Raw genomic sequence first — 19,514 nt, 5'->3', positions numbered from 1 at the left:
CCCCCCCCCCCCGTCACCTCATGTCTCCTAGGGGGTAAAAAGTTCACAGACCTGCTGTTGTTTGCTACTGTTGTCCCATGAATGGTGGTGAGGGCCATGCAGCAATGGCAAGGCTTTGAATGACTGACTGACTATGTGACAGTCATTGTGGGGATTCCTGGCTTCTCTGGGAGTACAGGTCTCACTCCTTGTCTGTCAGACAAGGGTCACAGGGGATTGATTCCCCGGGATTCTGGTTTGCCCAGGAATGAACTCTTGACCAGCCAGTATTCTGATCCCCACTCCACCCCCTGTGGTAACTGTGTGTCATTTCACCCAAGTCTGCAGTCCTTGGGACTAGTGGGTATAAAAGGAGAGTCCTTGGGACTAGAGAGCTCATATAAAAGACACACAATCCAGGTGTTTTATTTACCAGCGGTAAGGCTAGATTGGGCAGGTTTGGAGCTGTTCTAACTTACATCCCAGCCATATGTCCCTGTTGCCATTTCTCCTGACCACGGGCTGTTGCCTCTCTTGGCTTCTTCCTCTCTCCTCCCTGTCCTTTCTTCTCCTTCCCTACCTGTGATTCTCAGCCAAGTAACTGAAAACCCACCTGCCTCTCTCTATTGCCCAACCACAGGCTTTTATTGACCAATTAACAGGGGGAGCAAGGTTTACATAACAGAGGCTGGGTGAGCAGTGCCAGACCAACCCCCTACAGGTGGGGCTAAGGAGCTTGCCTAATTATCTTCTATCTCAATCTAGACATGACCTTCTCTCCAAGAGCCTGGCTTTGGTTTCAGTTCCAATATCTGCTCTCTTCAAGGCCTGGCTGGCCCCAGCTTTCTCTGGTTCTCCTGAACCGAACAGTGTTGCCCATCACAGTTCCATGAGCATACAAGCAAGTTGAGGGCGGGACCTTGTCTCCAGCCCTGCCTCCGTTCCTGCCTCCCTGTTCCCTAGAGCCCAGGATGTAGTTCTGTCTGAGGAGAAACCCTGATTGATCTGCTGTGGTTCTCTCTCTCAGGGTCGCTATTTCTTGGTGCGTGACATCACCGAGAAGATGGATATACTGGGCACCTTGGAGAGCTGTGGGGCTCCCAACTTCCGGCAGGTGCGGGGCGGCCTCCCTGTGTTTGGCATGGGACAACCCAGCCTCTTGGGGTTCAGGAGGGTCCTGCAGAAACTCCAGACGGACGGACTCAAGGTGAGCTTCCCAAGGAGGCTGGCCTTTCATGCCAAGAGGTGGCCCCGAGGCTCTGGGACGGTTCACTTTGGGCTGGGGAGGGGGAGTGTGGTCTGGGCGAGGCCTGGAACTTCAGAGTGCATATTGCATTGTCTTGTTGGGAGCTGCCCAAGGTCTGAAGCCTCTGGTAAACTCCGTTCTTTTTTTTTTGGTTTTACGAGACAGAGTTTCTCTGAATAGACCTGGCTGTCCTGGAACTCACTTTGTAGACTAGGCTGGCCTTGAACTCAGAAATCTGCCTGCCTCTGCCTCCCGAGTGCTGGGATTAAAGGCATGCGCCACCCACGCCTGGCATAAACTCTGCTTTTGAGAGCCTCAGAAGGACTGAGAGGTGACTAGGGCACTACTTCCCAACTCCAGAGACTGCCACATGATAGGCTGGCTCAGTCTTTTTTTTTTTAGCTGGTCTTTGTATCAGGCAACTGATTTAGCCAGGACTCTGTGCTAGGTATTGTGGGCCTAGACCAGAACGATTCTGCCTGGGTGATGTGTAGTCCACAAGAGAGAAAAGACAGACATACTGACATGCTAATACTTGTTAATACGCATGTTAGTAGAGTACTTGTGAAGATAGTTGCCCTGAGAGGAGAATGGAAAGATGCGTCCTCACCCTGGATGAGGGAGGAACTATCTGGGCAAAGGCGTAGAGGTTGGACAGGGGACGGGTGTCTGTGCAGGACAGGGGTAATGGCTTCTTTTTGCCAGGAGTGCATTATCTTCTGCGTGCGGGAGGAGCCTGTGGTGTTCTTGCGTGCTGAGGAGGACTTTGTGTCTTACACACCTCGAGACAAGGAGAGCCTTCATGAGAACCTCAGGGACCCTAGTCCAGGGGTCAAGGCTGAGAATCTGGAACTGGCCATCCGGAAAGAGGTGAGGGCCTGCGAGTGGCGACTGAATGAGAGCACCTCCTCCTAGCTGGCCTCGGATATCTGAGCTGCGACTCCAGCCTGTAGCCCAGTTCTCCAGACATGCCCCTGAAACCATTCTGGGGGTGGGGAGCTACTCAGCCTTCTCTAGCTCACACTCCCTAGCTTTAGTGCCTTGCTGGGGTGAGCGGCTCCTCCATCCTTTCTGTCCCTTTCCTATACTGCTGCTCCTTCACTCCCCAGTCCTGGTTTAGGAAGGGGTGAGAAGAGACCTAGGGTAGGAGACTGTCTAAGTCAGGGTTTCTGTTGCTATGAAGAGACATCATCATGATCATGGCAAGTCTTAAAAAGGACATTTCATTGGGGCTGGCTTACAGTTTCAGAGATTCAGTCTATCATCATCATGGTGGGAAGCAAGGCAGCATCCAGGCAGGCATGGTGCTGGAGAAGGAGCTGAGAGTTCTACATCTTCCTTCATCAGCAGACAGCAGCAGGAGAGTGTGTGCCACACTGGGTGGGCATAGCTTGAGCATATGTGACCTCAAAGCCTGTCCCCACAGTGACACACTTCCTCCAAGGCCACTCCCTATGGCCAAGCGTGAGTCAAACCACCATGGGAACTGTCTTAGGGTCTTACTGCTGTGAATAGACACCATGACCAATGCAAGTCTTATAAAAGACAATAATAATTGGGGCTGGCTTACGGGTTCAGAGGTTCAGTCCATTATCATCAAGGAGTGGGCATGCCGGCATCCAGGCCGGCATGGTGCAGGAGGAGCTGAGAGTTCTGCATCCTCATCTGAAGGCTGCTAGGAGAAAACTGGCCTCCAGGCTGCTAGGATGAGGGTCTTAAAGCCCACACCCACAGTGACACACCTACTCCTACAAGGCCACACCTTCTAACAGTGCCACTCCCTGGGCAGAGTCTATACAAGCCATTACAGAGACCCACGACTGAAGTTTGGCTACTCACTTGCCAAGTGGGGCCCTGAGGAGTCAAGTGTACTGGACTTGTTTCTGAGATTCTGGGGCTTCCTCTTCTCTCCTGCGTGACACAGAGGCTTGGTGGGGGCTCTGAGACAGCGGCTCGCCACAGAGCTGTGTGAATGGAATTCTGGGTCACAGCGCTTTAGACACAGATGCTTAAGGGAAGGCCTTGCTGGGGACCAGCCTCTCTCTACCTCTCTCACTTCTGCTTCACCTGGCCGAGCCTCACCCAGCCCTGGCATTCAGAGCCTTAGTGCATTTCTACTGATCACTGGGTAAAGCCCTCTGGCTGACCGCCATTGCGGTCCTGGTTGGCCCTTGTGTATCTGGCCGCTCTCAAGTCTGATACCTGTAGGCAGGGCAGAGAACCTCTGGCCTTGTCGTTCCCTCTCAGAGGAAAAGAAGTGTATGATGGGTGGCGGGCTCACCAGAGCTGGTCAGGGCCAATAAGGGAGGTCTTGGATGCCTCTAACCCCCGCATCTCCCTCTAGATCCATGACTTTGCCCAATTGAGAGAGAATGTATACCACGTATACCACAACACAGAGGACCTGCGCGGGGAGCCGCACACCGTGGCCATCCGAGGTGAGGATGGCGTGCGCGTGACCGAGGAGGTGTTTAAGCGGCCGCTCTTCCTGCAGCCCACCTACAGGTACCCGGAGCTCATGTCCTCTCTGGGCTGGCTCTCCAGCTGCTACCTCAGTTTCCCCATCTGCACATCAGGCCTGTGCTTGAGAATGAGGCCTTGAGCTGCTACTCAGGGTTGTTGCCCGTCTCATGGGCTGCCTTCTTGTCTCCGCAGATACCACCGTCTCCCCTTGCCAGAGCAAGGGGCCCCCCTGGAAGCCCAGTTTGATGCCTTTGTCAGCGTTCTTCGGGTAAGTGGGACTGAGGCGGGATCTGGGAGTGGCGGGTAGGAAGAGGTGCTGGTGGTTGATCTCCATGGAGATGCTCAGGGTGGGTGTGACCTCTGGCCATCTGTGGAAAGTTCTGTCCATGCTTTATATGGGGTCCAGTGTGTTGGGGTGTAGGGTTGTGTCTATGTCCTTATGTGCATATATGCACTCTTCTGCAGTGTTTCTGTGTGTGCCTCTGTGCACATGGGTACACAAGCTGCAATTCTGTCATGCCAGAGTCCAGCACTAATGCCTGGAGTACCCTATTCTAGCTATGGCTTGGCTGCACACTTGCTGTGTGGTATTGGAGACTGTTCCTTCTCTATAGCCCTCTCCTTCCTCCCTTCTTCAGTCAGACTTGAGATTCTTGCTCCAGAGACCTGGTTGCTGATATTTACTGTGTTTCAGGGGGGCGGGGGAGGTCGGCTTTCTGTCCCAACTCATTTTGGAATAGTGCCTTAAATTGTATTTATAATGGGGAGGGGTCAGGTCATTGTAGGGCCTGGGACCCTCTGAGTAGCTTCTACTCCGATCCCATGCCGTTCCTGGCCTGTTCTCTGAGTTCCCCTGGGTTCCTGCCCTGGGTGGGAACAGATGGGTCAGATCTGGCTGTGAGCAGAACATCAGAGGCCTTGCTGTTTGTCTGACCCCAGCTTGCTGCAGATGTCGTGAACTTGACTGAGGGCCTCAACTGCAGGGTTTTCCCATACACTGTTGTCTGATGGTCTTTCGTGTTCCCTTCTGCAGGAGACCCCCAGCCTTCTGCCACTCAGAGATAACCACGGGCCTCTGCCTGCCCTCCTGTTCAGCTGCCAGTCAGGTGTAGGCAGGACCAACCTAGGCATGGTTCTGGGAACCCTCGTCATGTTCCACTACAGTAGGACCACCTCCCAGCTAGAGTGAGTGGTCAGGGTGGGGGCGGGGGGTCCCCGCCAGCAGAGGGGTTGGAAGGACAGGAAGTGGAGAGGGTGAAGCTGCCTCTAGGGTGATGGGATCATATCCAGAGGACGGAGCATCTTTGCATCATTTGCCACAGATTGGTTTGGTGTGCTGGAGAGAGGCCACTGGACCCATCTGGGTCTCCATTTCCCCAGTAGAATTCAGAAGTGATCTGATGCCTCCCAGTGGCTGATGGGTGGCAGCGGGCTGTGCAGCGGTCTCTGATTACACTCCTGATTCTCACCTTATCAGGGCAGCCTCCCCGTTGGCCAAACCCCTGCCCATGGAGCAGTTTCAGGTGATCCAGGGCTTCATCTGTAAGGTGCCACAGGGGAAAAAAATGGTGGAGGAGGTGAGTAAGGGGGGCCAGGACATCAAGGGTCGGGATGGGGCGGTTGCTTCTGTTACTGGTGGTGTGTGTCTCTCTGTGTGTGTGTGTGTGTGTGTGTGTGTGTGTGTGTGTGTGTGTGTGTGTGGTGTTTCTTTCTCTCTACGCGTCTTCTCTCTGAAAGTCCCCTTCTCTGTCTCTCCCATTCCTCGTCCCCTTGTTGTGGTCCTAGGTGGATCGAGTGATCAGTGCCTGTGCAGAGTTGCATGACCTGAAGGAGGAGGTCCTAAAAAACCAGAGGAGGCTGGAAAGCTTCAGGCCAGAGAGCCCGGGACAGGTGAGGCTGGGGGTTGGTGGGGAGCATGCCGGACTCGGCTGGGGACTGTTGTTTTTCAGTCTGATTGCTTCTCTGTCAGTACAGTAATGTCTGGAGGGGGGTGGGGTGGGGGATGGGGAGTGGGCAGCTGGAGCCACGGGAAGGACGAGGAAGAGGGAAGTTTATTTTTTCTGAGCAGGTCCCTTGGCTGCAGAATAAACAGGACGGACAGAGGCTGCCTGCTGAGACCTCTGGACTCCCACATTTCCCAGAGCCTCCCATGAGTCAGTTTCACGATAGGATAAAGAGACACCTAAGAGTATGGGAATCAGCGAGTAAAAAGGGAAAGGCCAGCCAGGGGCGATCCAGGCTTGTAAACCCCAGGCAGCTGCAGAGGTAGGGCAACTGTGGGTTCTGGGGCAGCCTGGAATGCTTGGTGTGATTCAGGTCAGCAGGGAGAGAAGGGAGAGGGACAGAGGGAAGGAGAAGAGAGTCCCGTCCCTCACGCCCACCCCCCATTGGAAGTGCCTACAGTTCTTTGGTACTGTTCTCCTGGTCAGCACTGTTGTGGGCATGTGTTTTGGGATGACATGTCTCTTGTAATAGAGGACAAAAGGACAGGAAGAGGCACCTGGCAGTTTAGAACACATCTCCAGTGATCCAAGAGTTCCTGCTTGGCCCTGCCTCTTAAGAACCTGTCACCTTCCGACAGTGTCACCTCAGGATCCAGCCTTTAATTCAGGGGCCTCTGGGAAAGACAGGCTCTTGGGATTCACACAGGAGCTCTTCCTGCAGAGGAATCTGCTGGAGTTCCCATGGGAAGGGCAGGCGAGGTCCATTCCACAGCTTTCCAGGAGGAGGGCTGGGCTGGCTCACGGCTCCTGTGAGAGCTCTCGGGAGAAGATGATGCTGACTGTGTTTGTGTGTGGTGCATGCGAAGACTCAAAGCCCTTACAACCTTTACTTTGTTTAACACTTAAAACAAAAACAAAAACAAACAAACAAACAAACAGAAACACCAAGTCCTCCAGAGCTGTGTTCCATGATGGGGAAAACAGAATGGAGAAATGGGAAAAGTGATGCTACCCCCGAGCCCGCAGCTGCCCGACCGAGCACACGGGCTTCTCTTTAGCAGTGTGTGGTTATCTGCGTAGCTGCCTGCACTTCTAGTTTTAGTGGGAATCCCTGGATTTTGTCATTGAATTTTTGATGGCTTTGTCACTTAAACACGATTGTGACCAGGTCACCCTGCATGGGCCTGGTGAGTCAGAGTTGGGGGCTCCTGACCCAGCTGCCTTGGTCACCGTCCTGGTAGTGTCCCTTACAGGGATGAGGGCTTGGGCATCTGCTGTGTAGATTGCCTTTGTTGCCCGTTTTGTGAAGTGGGCCACTCGAAGATAAGTCGCTGTAGGGCTGTTGGGGATCAAGTGAGGAAAGATGCGTGGAACACTTAGAAGAGGGCTGTCACCTGCTGCTGTCACTGGACAGGCCCCAGTTGCTGACATATGAGTTGCTTCAGGGCCCCATACTGTAATTGCTTTTGTCTGGAGACACTTCATCCTCTCCTGCATCTGCAGCGGGATCAACAAGACCCAGGGTTATCCTCTCGTCTAGACCAGGGGTCGGAGGCCATCAGAGCAGGGCCCAGGGCTCATGCTGGATCTTTGTTTCTCTGGCATCGTCCTATGGTTGGCTCATGTGTTGCTGGCAGAGCTGTCACATTGCCATGGCAACGCAGAGGGGCGTGATTGAGACTGTGTCCCCCGACCCCATGACCTAGCATGCTCGATCTCTGGCTTTCTAAAGAAAAAGCTGCACAGCCCCTGGAAGTGCAGAGTCCCAAGGGTTGGGGTGGGGTGGGGTCCAGCTTTTCCTTAGGCCATCTAGGTTACTGACCTAGCTGGAGGACTGTAACACTTGAAGGTCAGGGGGTGGGGCATGGGCTCTTTCTGACATCCCACTTGCCAAAGATGCTGGGCTGTGGTTGGGAGAGAGGCAATCCTATCATTTGCTATCTAGGGATAATAATAATCCCCTGGAATGTGTGTGTGTGTAAGTATGTTTGTATGTATGTGTATTTATGTGTATGTGTGTGTGTGTGTGTGTATTCGTGGATATTAGAGGAGGGCCTCCCTCAAGAAAGGGAAAGGAGCTGGGCGGTGGTGGTGCATGCCTTTAATCCCAGCACTCGGGAGGCAGAGGCAGGTGGATTTCTGAGTTTGAGGCCAGCCTGGTCTACAAAGTGAGTTCCAGGATAACAACCAGGACTATACAGAGAAACCCTGTCTCGGGGGAAAAAAAAAAAAAAAAAAAAAAAGAAAGGGAAAGGAATCAGGTAGTGTTGGCACACACCTTTAATCCCAGCACTAGAGAGGCAGAGGCAGGCAGATCTCTGAGTTCTAGGACAACCAAGGCTACATAGAGAAACCCTGTTTCAATAAACAAACAAAGTAAGGATTCAACACAGAGGAAATGGAACATGATGAGGAGGTAGTTGTCCTGTTGTCTCCTCATCCCATTCCTGTCTTAGGGCTGGGAACTGGCCTAGAGAGGCCGCATCTGCACTAGAGCCACCCATGCCCAGTGTCTTGTGGTCACTATAGGGGTCTATATTACCCATGAGCCACGGCAAATGGGATAGACACAGGGAAGGACTTCCAGTCTGGCAGAACTGTCTCGGAGCTAGGGAGCGTGCCTTCTGGGATTTTTCTACTCTTCTACACATGTCTGGAGCGGGTGGGGCAGCCCCATGTTTAACACCCTGTCTCTCCCTTCCCTCTCCCTGTCCTCAGGAATGTGGTAGTCAGCAAGCTGTCCAACAGAGGGCGCTGTGGAGCCTGGAGCTGTACTTCTATCTGATCCTATTTAACTACTATCTGCATGAGCAGGTGGGGCTGAGGGAGCGCCTGCCCTCCTACCCCAGGCACAGGGACCCCATGGGACAGGGAATGGAGGGAGATTGTGTGTGTGTATGTTGGCCCCTGAGAAAGGTTGGGAGGGCCAAGAACGGGTCCATGTGAGTGTTTCTGCCCCCGCCCCCATTTCCTCTCTCTGCCCCCAACCCAGACCTGGGCTCCATATCTCCATCAGAGCAGAAAAATCCTGCTCCTCCCTCTCCTACTCGTTCTCCCCCGGGTCACAGTGATACCTTTCGGGGCTCCCTTTCTGTGGCTAGGCAGGGAGGGCTCGGGGTGGGCCCACACTCCTCAATGCCCCGTCTCTCTCGGCCTCGGGCTGCAGTACCCCCTGGCCTTTGCCCTCAGTTTCAGTCGATGGCTGTGTACCCATCCTGAGCTGTACCGTCTGCCGGTGGCGCTGAATTCAGTGGGGCCCTTGGTCCCTGGGGACCTCATCGCCAAGGGCTCCCTGGTGAGTAGCTGAGTGTCTGTGGAGTGGGCTGGGTTGGCTGGCCCTTGGCCCCACGGAGTTCTAGATTCCTGTAGAGCTAGGGAAGTCTTGCCCCGGGTGGGGTGGGGGTGAGGGTGGCGAGGGAGGTGGGTTTCTCGTGTGAGCAGAATGTGCCATGCCCTGGCTGCTGTCCTGGTACCTTTTCCTCAGTCTCAGAGCCCAGAGCTTTGACACAGAGTCAGACTGGACTGTAGGACATCTGAGCTGGAGCCTCTCTGGGGGCTCTGCACCATCACATCCTTGCCAGGGCATCAATAAGGCTGCAGGTGTCTGGCCATGTATGCTCTGTATCCAGTAGGATGCCCTGTACCCAATAGGACACCATTTCTTCCCCACCTCAACCCCACACTTCTCACTGAGACTGGGTGGGATATGGTCACCACCACTGGCTATGACAGGTGACTCTGGGCTTCAAATTTGGTGTCATCCTCCCTACAGGAAGCAGATGATCTTCTGTCCCTGGATGCGCTCAGCACCGTCAGAGAGATGGACGTAGCCAACTTCCGGCGTGTGCCTCGCATGCCTATCTATGGCACCGCACAGCCTAGTGCCAAGGTGTCCGCTCTCAGGCCCGGGGTTCAAATGTGGGGGCAGGGAAAGGAGAGCCCTGACCCTGATGGCTCCTCATCCCCCCCCCTCCCCATCCCAGGCCTTAGGCAACATCCTGGCTTACCTGTCTGATGCCAAGAGGAAGCTGCGGCAGGTGGTCTGGATCAACCTGAGGGAGGAGGTTGTGTTAGAGTGTGACGGTCACATGCACAGCCTGTGGCCTCCTGGCCCAGCCCTGGCCCCTGAGCAGCTGGAGGTAAGTTTTTTGGCCTTTTGCATGGTCTGCATGAGAGGCACTTGGGGTGAAGGGAGAGAGCCAGAGGGCTCTGTGTTCCTGTTATATGGATGGAGGAGCTGAGGCTTAGGACTGTTCCAGGACTACTATTCCTGTGTCCCCATGTCACCATACTCCTGTGGCTTTTCTGCCTCTGCTTTGTGGTTCTGACAGGAGGCTGGGGCTCTTGAGTTCTGACCCATGGCTGCATCAGGCTCCTGCCTCTCTGGCCTGTCTCAGTGGCCTCTGCCCTCTGTTCCGCTCTTGTCCAGGCTCTGGAGGCCCAGCTGAAGGCCCACCTGAGCGCACCTGTCCCCAACACCAAGAGCCCTACTGCCCCCAGGTTCCAGAAGTGCCTGACCCCACAGGAGGTCTTCAGCCAGCACCAGGGGGCCTGCCTTGGCCTTACGTACTGCCGTATTCCTGTGCCAGACTTCTGCGCCCCTCGGGAGGAGGTGAGGGGCCAAGTCTCTGGGCACCGGATCTCTCTTCCTCTTCTCTGGCCTGGGAAAAGCAGCTTGACTCCATAATGGGGGCAGGGGGATTGTCTAATGGGGTCCATATGAGGCCTCAGAAGTGTGTTCCCATCCTTTCTATGGATGTGTGCGTATGTGCACACGCACGGCCCACTCATTGTGTTTTCTATCTTCATGTGCTTTGTGTTTCGTGGCCAGTCTGTGTGTCCTGTGTTGTAGGCATGTGTACCATATGTCATAGGGAAGGGCGTGTGCTCATACGGCTGTTGGAGAAATATATGATACACGGTTTCATGGTGGTGTGGGGCGTAGTTCCCATCAGGGTTCGTGGCATCTGCCTTGCGTTTGTGGGCTGCGTGTAAATGTTACATCCACGGAGTGGGGTGGGGTGATCATGGAGAAAACCCTGTGTGACTGAGGTGGTATCCGTGTGGCAGCTGTAGGTCTGTGACAGATGCGGCTGTCTGTGTGGTTTGCCTTTCTGGGACTTGCTGGTGTACCTGTGGGCAGTGTCTGCCTGGCATGTGTGGCCTGTGGATGTTGCTGTGATAGTTGTCAGGGCTGTTGCCTTTTGCTTGGCTCTCTTTGGGTGCATCGCCAGTGGAGTGCTGCCCCCTGGTGGCTGGTCAGGCAAGGACACAGCACCAGACTGGAAAACTTATGCGTGCATCAAGGTTGGCATACTGGGTCCCAAAAGTGTGTGTGTCTCCTTATATGCCCAGTCTTGGGTGCGTAGGGTAGAGACAGTTATGGGGGTGTGCATGAACACGGCTGTTCATACATGCATGGTTTTGTATGTAACCTAGTGAGCTGTGAGTGCGTTATGTGTATCATGAGTCACCAGGGGACAGAAATCTGGGGTTACCATTTGGATGGCAGTCTCCATTGTGAATCTGGATGGCCAGTGGCACCCCTGGACTCAGACTGTGGTCTTGTCACCCCAGGACTTTGACCGACTGCTGGAGGCCCTGCGAGCTGCTCTCACCAAGGACCCGGGCACAGGCTTTGTCTTCAGCTGCCTCAGTGGCCAGGGCCGGACCACAACTGCCATGGTGGTAGCCGTGCTGGCCTGCTGGCACATTGGGGTGGGTGTGGCCTTCCACTTGAGTTCAGAGGTCATCCCCGGCAGGGGTGGGTACTGGCTATGGTGAGTGTCGAAGGGCAGAGGTCATGTCTCATGTCATCTAGGGGACCTTCTTCCATCAGTCCTGGCAGACCCTCAGCAGGGTTTCTGGGGGTGGGGGCTGGGGGTGTAGAATAGGGAGAAACTCCATCTTAGCTTCGTCATCCCTCAGGGCTGTCCCGAGGTGGGTGAGGAGGAACTAGTGAGCGTGCCTGATGCCAAGTTCACCAAGGGCGAGTTTCAGGTGGGTATGTCCCTCCCCCCAACATCCCCACCCCTGGTCCCTGTGAATGCTGTGCGGGTCAGAAATCTTGGGTCATGTTGGCAGCTGTCTGTCTGGGAAGCAGACTGTGGCTCAAAACAGCTTGACTCTTAAGCCTCTGTCACAGTAGATGGGGTCTAGATCCTTCCTTCCGTGGCTAGGTAATCTTGGGATGGTCCATAACTACCTCATAGTTGCTTGAGACCCAGCCGTGGTTGGCGCTCCAGTGGAGGCTTGCAAGCTACTCTGGTCTCTTGGTCCCCCTCCTTCATTCAGCTCAGGGGCCCTGGCTGGGCAGCCACTAACATTCAGACCCAGTCCTCTGTCTCCTGTACCTGCCACGCGTCATGACGCGTGACACCTCTCTGCACATTTGGTCTATAGCTGAGCAGTGGCTGACCTCACGGTCAGTCTCTGCTCATGTGCCACATGCTTGCCCCTTGCCCTCCTGGGACTCTGCTGCCCTGACCTCTTGAGAGAGGTCAGAGCTGTCAATCATGAGGTGGCTCGGGGCAAGCTCCTCTTTCGATCCCCGTTTTTTTTCCCTTTTATGGTTGATGTTCACCCTTCTTTTTCTTTACTTAGTGTGATGGAAATATTAACAGAAATCATATTCTAGGCCATCCTGGTCTATATTGTAACTTTCAGGCCAGGTAGGGCTACACCGTGAAACTTTGTTTCAAATAAATAAATGAGTGTAGCTGAGTGGTGGAGTGTTTGCCTGGCTTGTTCGAGGCCCTGGGCTGGATCTTTCCCACTGCAGTAGATAAGAAAAAAACCAAGGCAGAGGAAATGAGGGGCTGTGGATGTGGCTCAGGGTTTTGTTGAGCATCACAGAGCCCTGGGATCAAGCTGAGCATCCAGTACCCTGAGTGGGAGTGGCGACTCATACCTGTGATCCAGCATTTGGGTGGGAGAGGCAGGAGGATGAGGAGTTCAAGGTCACTCTCTACTGCGTGGGGAGTTGGAGGGCTGCCTAGAGCTTGTAAGATCCTTGTCTCAAACACAGTGAGCTAGCTGGGTCGGTAAAAAGCTTGTTCAACAGTAACAAAATAAAGAGTAAGATGTATCTTCATGAGGAGCCTTGCCTAAGCTTTGATATAATATACTCGAGGCATCTCAAACCTTCCTGTGCAGCCGGGCGTGGTGTAGGTGGTGACGCACGCCTTTAATCCCAGCACTCGGGAGGCAGAGGCAGGCGGATTTCTGAGTTCGAGGCCAGCCTGGTCTACAAAGTGAGTTCCAGGACAACCAGGGCTATACAGAGAAATCCTGTGTCAAAAAACCAAAAAAAAAAAAACCTTCCTGTGGTTTACTGACATCATCTCCCTGGCTCTCACATCATCTCTGGCTTTCCCATCATCTCCCCGGCTCTCCTATTATCTCCCTGGTTCTCCCTGTCAGCACCATGTGTGCCTTCTGTTGTAGGAACCTGTGGATGTGTCACCTAGGTGATACCATAGCCCCTTACTGCCCGGAAGTGGGCAGGAGGGCTCAGGCTGAGGCTCCCCTTGACTTTCTGTCCTCTCACCCCTCCTCTGGCCCCAGGTGGTGATGAAGGTGGTACAGCTGCTGCCCGACGGCCACCATGTGAAGAAGGAGGTGGATGCGGCGTTGGACACTGTCAGCGAGACCATGACACCTATGCACTACCACCTCCGGGAGATCATCATATCCACCTACCGACAGGTGAGCGCTGGCCCTGGGTCCCTAGCTCTGCAGGATGGCCTGTGGTTCATATTGGGGGAGTGAGGTTGGTGGTGTGGGCTTTAGGAGGCCCTTCCAGGGTTTCTGGTTCTTTTGTTTGTTGGTTTGTTTGCTTTTTGTTTTGGTCCCACCTCTTAGAAAGGCATATGGACCTGGAAACAGAAAGGGCAGCAGCCCTTAACCACTCCCACCTGCTCTAGCCCCCTCCCCCTCCCCGGGGATAACATACAGATTAGAAACCTGCTGTGGGAGGGGCCAAGTGAAGAGGAATACCCAAGACCCCTGTGGCATGGGATACAATTCTAGTGTGTGATCCTGGGGTCTCAGAGGCCAAGCAGAATCAGGCGGTTGGTGGTGTGACTGACAGTCACCAAGGGTTAAGGTCAGTGCTGCGTGGTGTGGCTGCTGCGCCCCTGGACAGGTTCATCTACTCTGTTTGGTGGCTAGGTCTGGTCCTCACTTAGATGTTTGTTTGCTCAGAGAAATTACTTTATTTTACATATATTTACTTATCTATGTGCATGCGGCGTGAGCGTGGGGGTCAGGGACAACTTGTAGGAGTTGATTCTTTCCTTCTACCATGTGGATTGTGGGGGAATGGATTTGGTGGTCAGCCTTGATGGTAGTCACCCTTACCCACCAAGCCATATTGCCAGCCCTCCAAAGTTATTTTATCTATCTATCTATTTATTTATTTTTGGTTTGTTTGTTTGTTTGTTTTGAGACAGGGTTTCTCTGTGTAGCCCTGACTGACCTGGAACTCGTTCTGTAGACCAGGCCGGCCTCGAACTCAGAGAAATCCACCTGCCTCTGCCTTCTGGGTGCTGGGACTAAAGGCAGTACCCAGCTCAAGTTTTTTTTTTGTTTGTTTGTTTGTTTTTTGTTTTTGTTTTTGTTTTTTGTTTTTCAAGACAGGGTTTCTCTGTGTAGCCTTGGCTATCCTGGAACTCACTTTGTAGACCAGGCTGGCCTCGAACTCAGAAATCCGCCTGCTTCTGCCTCTCAAGTGCTGGGATTAAAGGCGTGCGCCATCACTCAAGTTATTTTTTAATAATTCATTAAATTGTAAAAGTAAGGTCTCCAGGACGGTTCAGACTTAACATGAATCTGGGGCTCGCAGCTATTTAGAAAGAATGTGCCCTCGAGTCTGCCCCGGTCTCCAGTGTTTCCTTCTCTGCCTCTCTTTGGACCCGAGGGCTGGACAGGTGGTGGAGTTTGCAGCTTCGGGCCTCGGGGGTGTGGAAACTGGGTTGGTCGTGGGAACATAGAGCCCTGTTTCTCAGCCTGGTAGCTAGTGTGTAGGGGCAGTACTGTATGGCATCAAGAGGCGGCAGTGAATGCCACGGCTGGGTGATTTTTTCAGGGCAGCTTCTGCCCTGTGGCGGATAAGAGAAGGCTGTATCACAGGCAACTTGTTCAGTCTCCAGCTGGGGACACACGAGCAGAATGATCCAGAACAGCCTTGGCTTGGGGTCTTGAGGTCAGATCCTGACTGGGTTAGAAGGCAGGTCCTGTTTGGAGGCAGGCCATGTGTGTGGGATAAGACTAGGGGAAAGTTCAGACTCGAGTCTGCCCTGCGTGGGAGGAGATGACGGACCAGGAGCTTCCGAAGTGGACTCGGCACACGTTGGGTGGCACAGTGTCTCTGTGATTAGATTCCCATCTCCAGGTTCCTTTGAGTCTCGCACTAAGGGTTTCTGTTACTCTGATAAAACGCCATGACCAAAAGCAACTTGGGGAGGAAAGGGTTATTTCATCTTCCAGCCTGTAGTCTACCATCCAGGGAAGTCAGGGAAGAGCTTCAAGGCAGGACCCTGAAGGCAGGAGCTGATTCAGAGGCCATGGAGGGGAGCTGCTGACTGACTTGTTTCTGAAGGCTTGCTCGGCCTGCTTTCTTATAACAACTCAGGGCCACCTCTTCAGGGATGTCACCACCCACAGTAGACTGGGCCACATCAAACATCCATCCAAAAAATGTACCACAGGCTTTCCACAAGCCTATCTAGTGGGGCCTCATTTGAGGGTTTCTCTTCTTAAGTGACACTGGCCTGAGTCAAGTTGGCATAAAACTAGGCAGCACACACTCACGGTCACAATTTGGAATTCCCATTCAGAACGTGAGAGCTGCATGAGAGCTGAGGCCTCTCCGTTCTGGCTGCTGGAGGCCCAGGCAGTGCTTAGACCTGCTCCAGAAGACATGGGCCAGGCCCTGTTAGAGCCTCGTTCTCTCCACCCCAACTCCAAAGCTCACAAGCCCTCAGTTCCTGTTCCTGGATGTGTGTTGTGAGGACGAGAGAGAGAAAACAGGAAGCATAGGGGGCCAGCACTGCAGAGAGAAGCTACAGATTAGCCTCAGACAGCCCAAGGAGTCACTGCAGGCATCAGGGGCCGCACGGGCAAAGGCCAGGAGACCTAAAGGTTCATGGTGGGTTTCAAGGCACTGAAGGTCCTCTGGTAGCACAGTGTTGTCACCAAAAGTGAGATTAGACAGGTAGCTGGCTTTTCTCTTGGGGGTGTGTGTGTGAGGTGGTAGGGATGGGGAATGGGGGGAAAGGAGGGGGACCGAGCTGTATGTTAGGGAGCTGGGGGGTGAGGTGGTAGGGATGGGGAATGGGGGGGAAGGAGGGGGACCGAGCTGTATGTTAGGGAGGGTAGCTCCTGGATGCCTTCGCAGTGGAGTGTGTAATGGAGGAAGTTAAGCAAGAGAGAAAGGCCCTTTCCCATCTCCCTGCCAGGACTCCCCTCACATCTCGGAGGAGGCCAAGTTGGTGCTCATTCCATGAGATGGAATCCCAGAGTCCCACCCCGGGGCTCTATGCAGAGGATCAGAAGTTAATGCAGTTACTTACCAGTGTGGCCACCAGGTGGCGCAAGTGAGCTAAGTTAGGGTAAAATTCCTCCCCATCACTTTCCCATTGAACCTAGGGTCTCACTGGTGTTCAGTAAGTTAGGTAGTGTCTGTGTGTTTGTGTTTGTTTGTTTGTTTGGTAGGTTGGTTTTTCGAGACAGGGTTTCTCTGTGCAGTCCTGGCTGTCCTAGAACTCACTTTGTAGACCAGGCTGGCCTCAAACTCAGATCCACCTGTGTCTGCCTCCCAAGTGCTGCGATTAAGGCGTGTGCCACCACACCAGGCTTGTGTGTTTCTTTTTAAAAGTAATTTTATTTATGTTGGTGTGTGTATGACAGGAGGGGAGGCTTGTCACAGCGAGCATGTGGGGGTCCTAGGTTCTCTCCTCCCACCTTGAATTTGGACCACTTGCCTGTACAGCAAACGCTCTTACTGGCCAAGCCACCTTTCTGGCTCCTCCCACCTTGTTTTGAGACGGGGTCTTTTGTTGGCTAGATCGCTCTGAGCTTTAAGACATTCTTCTGTCTCCCCCTCCCCAGCTTACTGTAGGAATGCTGGAATTACAGGCAAGAGCTACTCTATCTGGCTTACCACGAGTTCTGGGCATTCAAACTTGGGACCTCACACTTGTGTGCAAGTATCTACCCACCTGAGCCATCTCTCCAACCCCTAGGACAAGTTCTTTTAAAGATATATACTTAGATAAATAAATTATTTTAAATAATATATATTATATAAGTAGTATATAATATATGTGTTAGTTTATGTACAATGATGTTTTCCTGCATGTATGTCTGTGTGAGGGTGTCAGATCACCTGGAACAGAAGTTACAGATAGTCTTGAGCTTCCATGTTGGGAATTGAACCTGTGTCCTGGAAAGGAGCAGCCAGTGCTCTTAACCACTGAGCCATCTCTCTAACCCCCTAGGGTAAGTTCTTAAAGGGTACCTTAGAGTAGGAGGTCCTGAGGCTCAGAGGATTTTCATCTGTTTGTCTAAGGGATAAAAACAGGGGAGCTTTTAGCATCTGGGACTTGAGCCCTTCTTAGAAACAACCTTGGTTTACTTTGTGCTCAGTGTGTGAATCCAGCTTTGAAAATTTGCCAGGGGCAGTCCAGGGTGCAGCCAAGGCCGAATGCCACCGAAAGTGACCTATGGTCTCCCTCCTCAGTACTTCAGATTCCCCTGGGGGCTTGTCAAAAATACAGATGGCTGGGACCGACCCAGAGTGTCTGGAGGCTCCACAGTGCTGAGATGCCAGTACTCCCAGACGCTTGGGATTGGAATGACGTGGGGCCTGGACCACTCCAGGGCTTTGCTTGGTTGCAGCCAGGCTTATGGAGATGCAGTTCACATCCTGCCCCACGCACGTGTTTAGAGTACACATGTCCCAGGTTACCTTGGCAATGAGGGGGAAGTTAAAGCATGGTCAGGACCACAGGAAGAAACCTCACACCCTTGGTCATTGATCCCTGGCCACATGCAGCTCCGGGTTTCCTGTTGAAACTTTTTTTAGGTTTCTACAGAGACAGCAGTGTGTCTAACATGTCTCCTGATAATGGACTGATGTTCTTATTTTTGTGTTGTAGATTTTCTCTCTCTCTCTCGACAGGGACTCATAAAGCTCTCTCGGGCTGTCCTGGAACTCCGTCTGTAGACCAGCCTAGCCTTGAACTCATAGAGATCCACCGCCTCTGCTTCCTGAGTGCTAGGATTAAAGGTGTGCACCAGGGTACCTGGCTCTCGCTTTCATGTTTGGCACAGGGTTTTCTGTATCCTGGGCTGGCTTGGAATTCCTTGAAGTTCTGATCCTCCTGCCTCTGCTTCCTGAGGACTGGGGCGATAGGTCTGCCTTGTTACATCTGCTTTATGCGGGGCTGGGATGGGACCTGGGGTTTGGTGAAAGCTGTGCAGGTTCTCTACCAACAAAGCCCCGTGCGCAGGGCCTGGCAGATGTTCTCATTTACCCTGACAGTATGCCGTTGTGTGTGTGTGTGGGTATGTGTGTGTTGGCAACCATCCACTGAGACCACTGTGATCTTAGATGCTGTAAGGAGAGCCAGGGATCTCATCCCCCTTTGTCCTCTGTGGTACCCACAAAATGGCATAGATGCATGCAGACGCGCACACACACAGACACACACACACACAGACACACACACACACACTGAAACTGAGGGATAGTTACTGATAGAACGTCTGTCAGCTCTACTTGAAGGTTAGTTCCGGGAAGACCTGCACTCCTGATTTCTCATGGCCCTGAAGTTTGAGGACCGCAGCTTTTGGAGACTTGGATGCTCCCTCCATTAGCAAGAAGGGCAGTCCTTCCTCCAAGGTCTTCTGCATGTCTCCTTGTGGAAAGGCCTGGGCTTGTGTTCTGCCTGAGATCATGGTGGGCTGAGCTGGCCCCTCAGCTGTTCCAGATGCTCAGCTCAGAAGCCCAGAGCAAAGGCCAGGTCTACACATGCACAATAGGGGTTCTGTCCAGGTCTACACATGTGTGAGAGTACAGGGTTTCTGTAAAGCATTTCCCAACTGAAAAGTTACTGTTGCTACCCTGTGGAAACACCTGGGATCAGAGTGGACAGCGGGATAGGCTCTGTTCAGTGGATACACAGGTGAGGAGCCGGAACGGATCATCAGGGCATAGATGTTGAAGGAGAGGATTTTTCTGCCTCTGACTGTTCAGGTCTCTCTCTGCCAGAGGACAGTGTTTGGAAGTCTTCAGCCCTTCTACTTAGAGGGCTGGGCTCAGTGTCGGGGTTTAGGAATTGCCATACAAATCATACGAACACTGATCTCAGTTAAGCAAGAATAGTTTATTGAACACACACCTCAAACTGATCGATCAGGATCACAAAAAGGACTCGGGAGCCTAATTTTTGGTACCAGTCTGTTCTTATGGCAGCCTGATGTAGGAAAACAAACAAAAAAAACCCCATAAAAACCACAGTGAGCTCATACGCGGGTGCAGGAAGTGTTGCCCAGTGGTCAGCTCTGACTTAAGCCATTTTAGACATTTAAGACATTTAGACAGTTCATATTGGCTTTCAACTTGATGTGTCCTACACAAAGCTTTGTGGAATTTCCTAAGATTAACAACCCTCATACAGAACATACAGGACATAGCAGGGGATGTGGTCAGCATGACCCTGCTCTGAGTCAAGTCACTTCTCTGTGTCAGCGACTGACAGGCATGTTACAGCAACAGTATGAAATAGCTGTTGACAAGCATGGGAAAAAATGGCTACAGCTGCCGGCGTGATTGTGCACGCCTTTAATCCCATCACTTGGGAGGCAGAGGCAGGCGG

General features: G+C 53.0%; 1 protein-coding gene across 5 annotated transcripts in view; it reads left to right on the top strand.

Annotated features, from left to right (window-relative positions):
- Positions 1-19,514, top strand: part of Pald1 (phosphatase domain containing paladin 1) — a 68,837-nt gene that overhangs the window by 36,349 nt on the left and 12,974 nt on the right. For all 5 annotated transcript variants that reach the window (XM_021174365.2, XM_029482797.1, XM_029482796.1 and 2 more), the window contains 15 exons: positions 1,007-1,186; positions 1,931-2,095; positions 3,570-3,730; positions 3,881-3,956; positions 4,722-4,873; positions 5,166-5,265; positions 5,474-5,578; positions 8,350-8,445; positions 8,798-8,926; positions 9,404-9,520; positions 9,615-9,770; positions 10,061-10,243; positions 11,209-11,349; positions 11,560-11,631; positions 13,198-13,338. In XM_021174365.2, the coding sequence (XP_021030024.1) occupies positions 1,007-1,186; positions 1,931-2,095; positions 3,570-3,730; positions 3,881-3,956; positions 4,722-4,873; positions 5,166-5,265; positions 5,474-5,578; positions 8,350-8,445; positions 8,798-8,926; positions 9,404-9,520; positions 9,615-9,770; positions 10,061-10,243; positions 11,209-11,349; positions 11,560-11,631; positions 13,198-13,338 (1,974 nt within the window). The remainder of the gene's footprint in view (positions 1-1,006; positions 1,187-1,930; positions 2,096-3,569; positions 3,731-3,880; positions 3,957-4,721; positions 4,874-5,165; positions 5,266-5,473; positions 5,579-8,349; positions 8,446-8,797; positions 8,927-9,403; positions 9,521-9,614; positions 9,771-10,060; positions 10,244-11,208; positions 11,350-11,559; positions 11,632-13,197; positions 13,339-19,514) is intronic.

This window comes from Mus caroli, chromosome 10 (assembly GCF_900094665.2).
Source record: "Mus caroli chromosome 10, CAROLI_EIJ_v1.1, whole genome shotgun sequence".
Taxonomy (NCBI): domain Eukaryota; kingdom Metazoa; phylum Chordata; class Mammalia; order Rodentia; family Muridae; genus Mus; species Mus caroli.
Note: the sequence above shows the minus strand (reverse complement) of the source record. Positions and strands in the feature narration are given on the sequence as shown.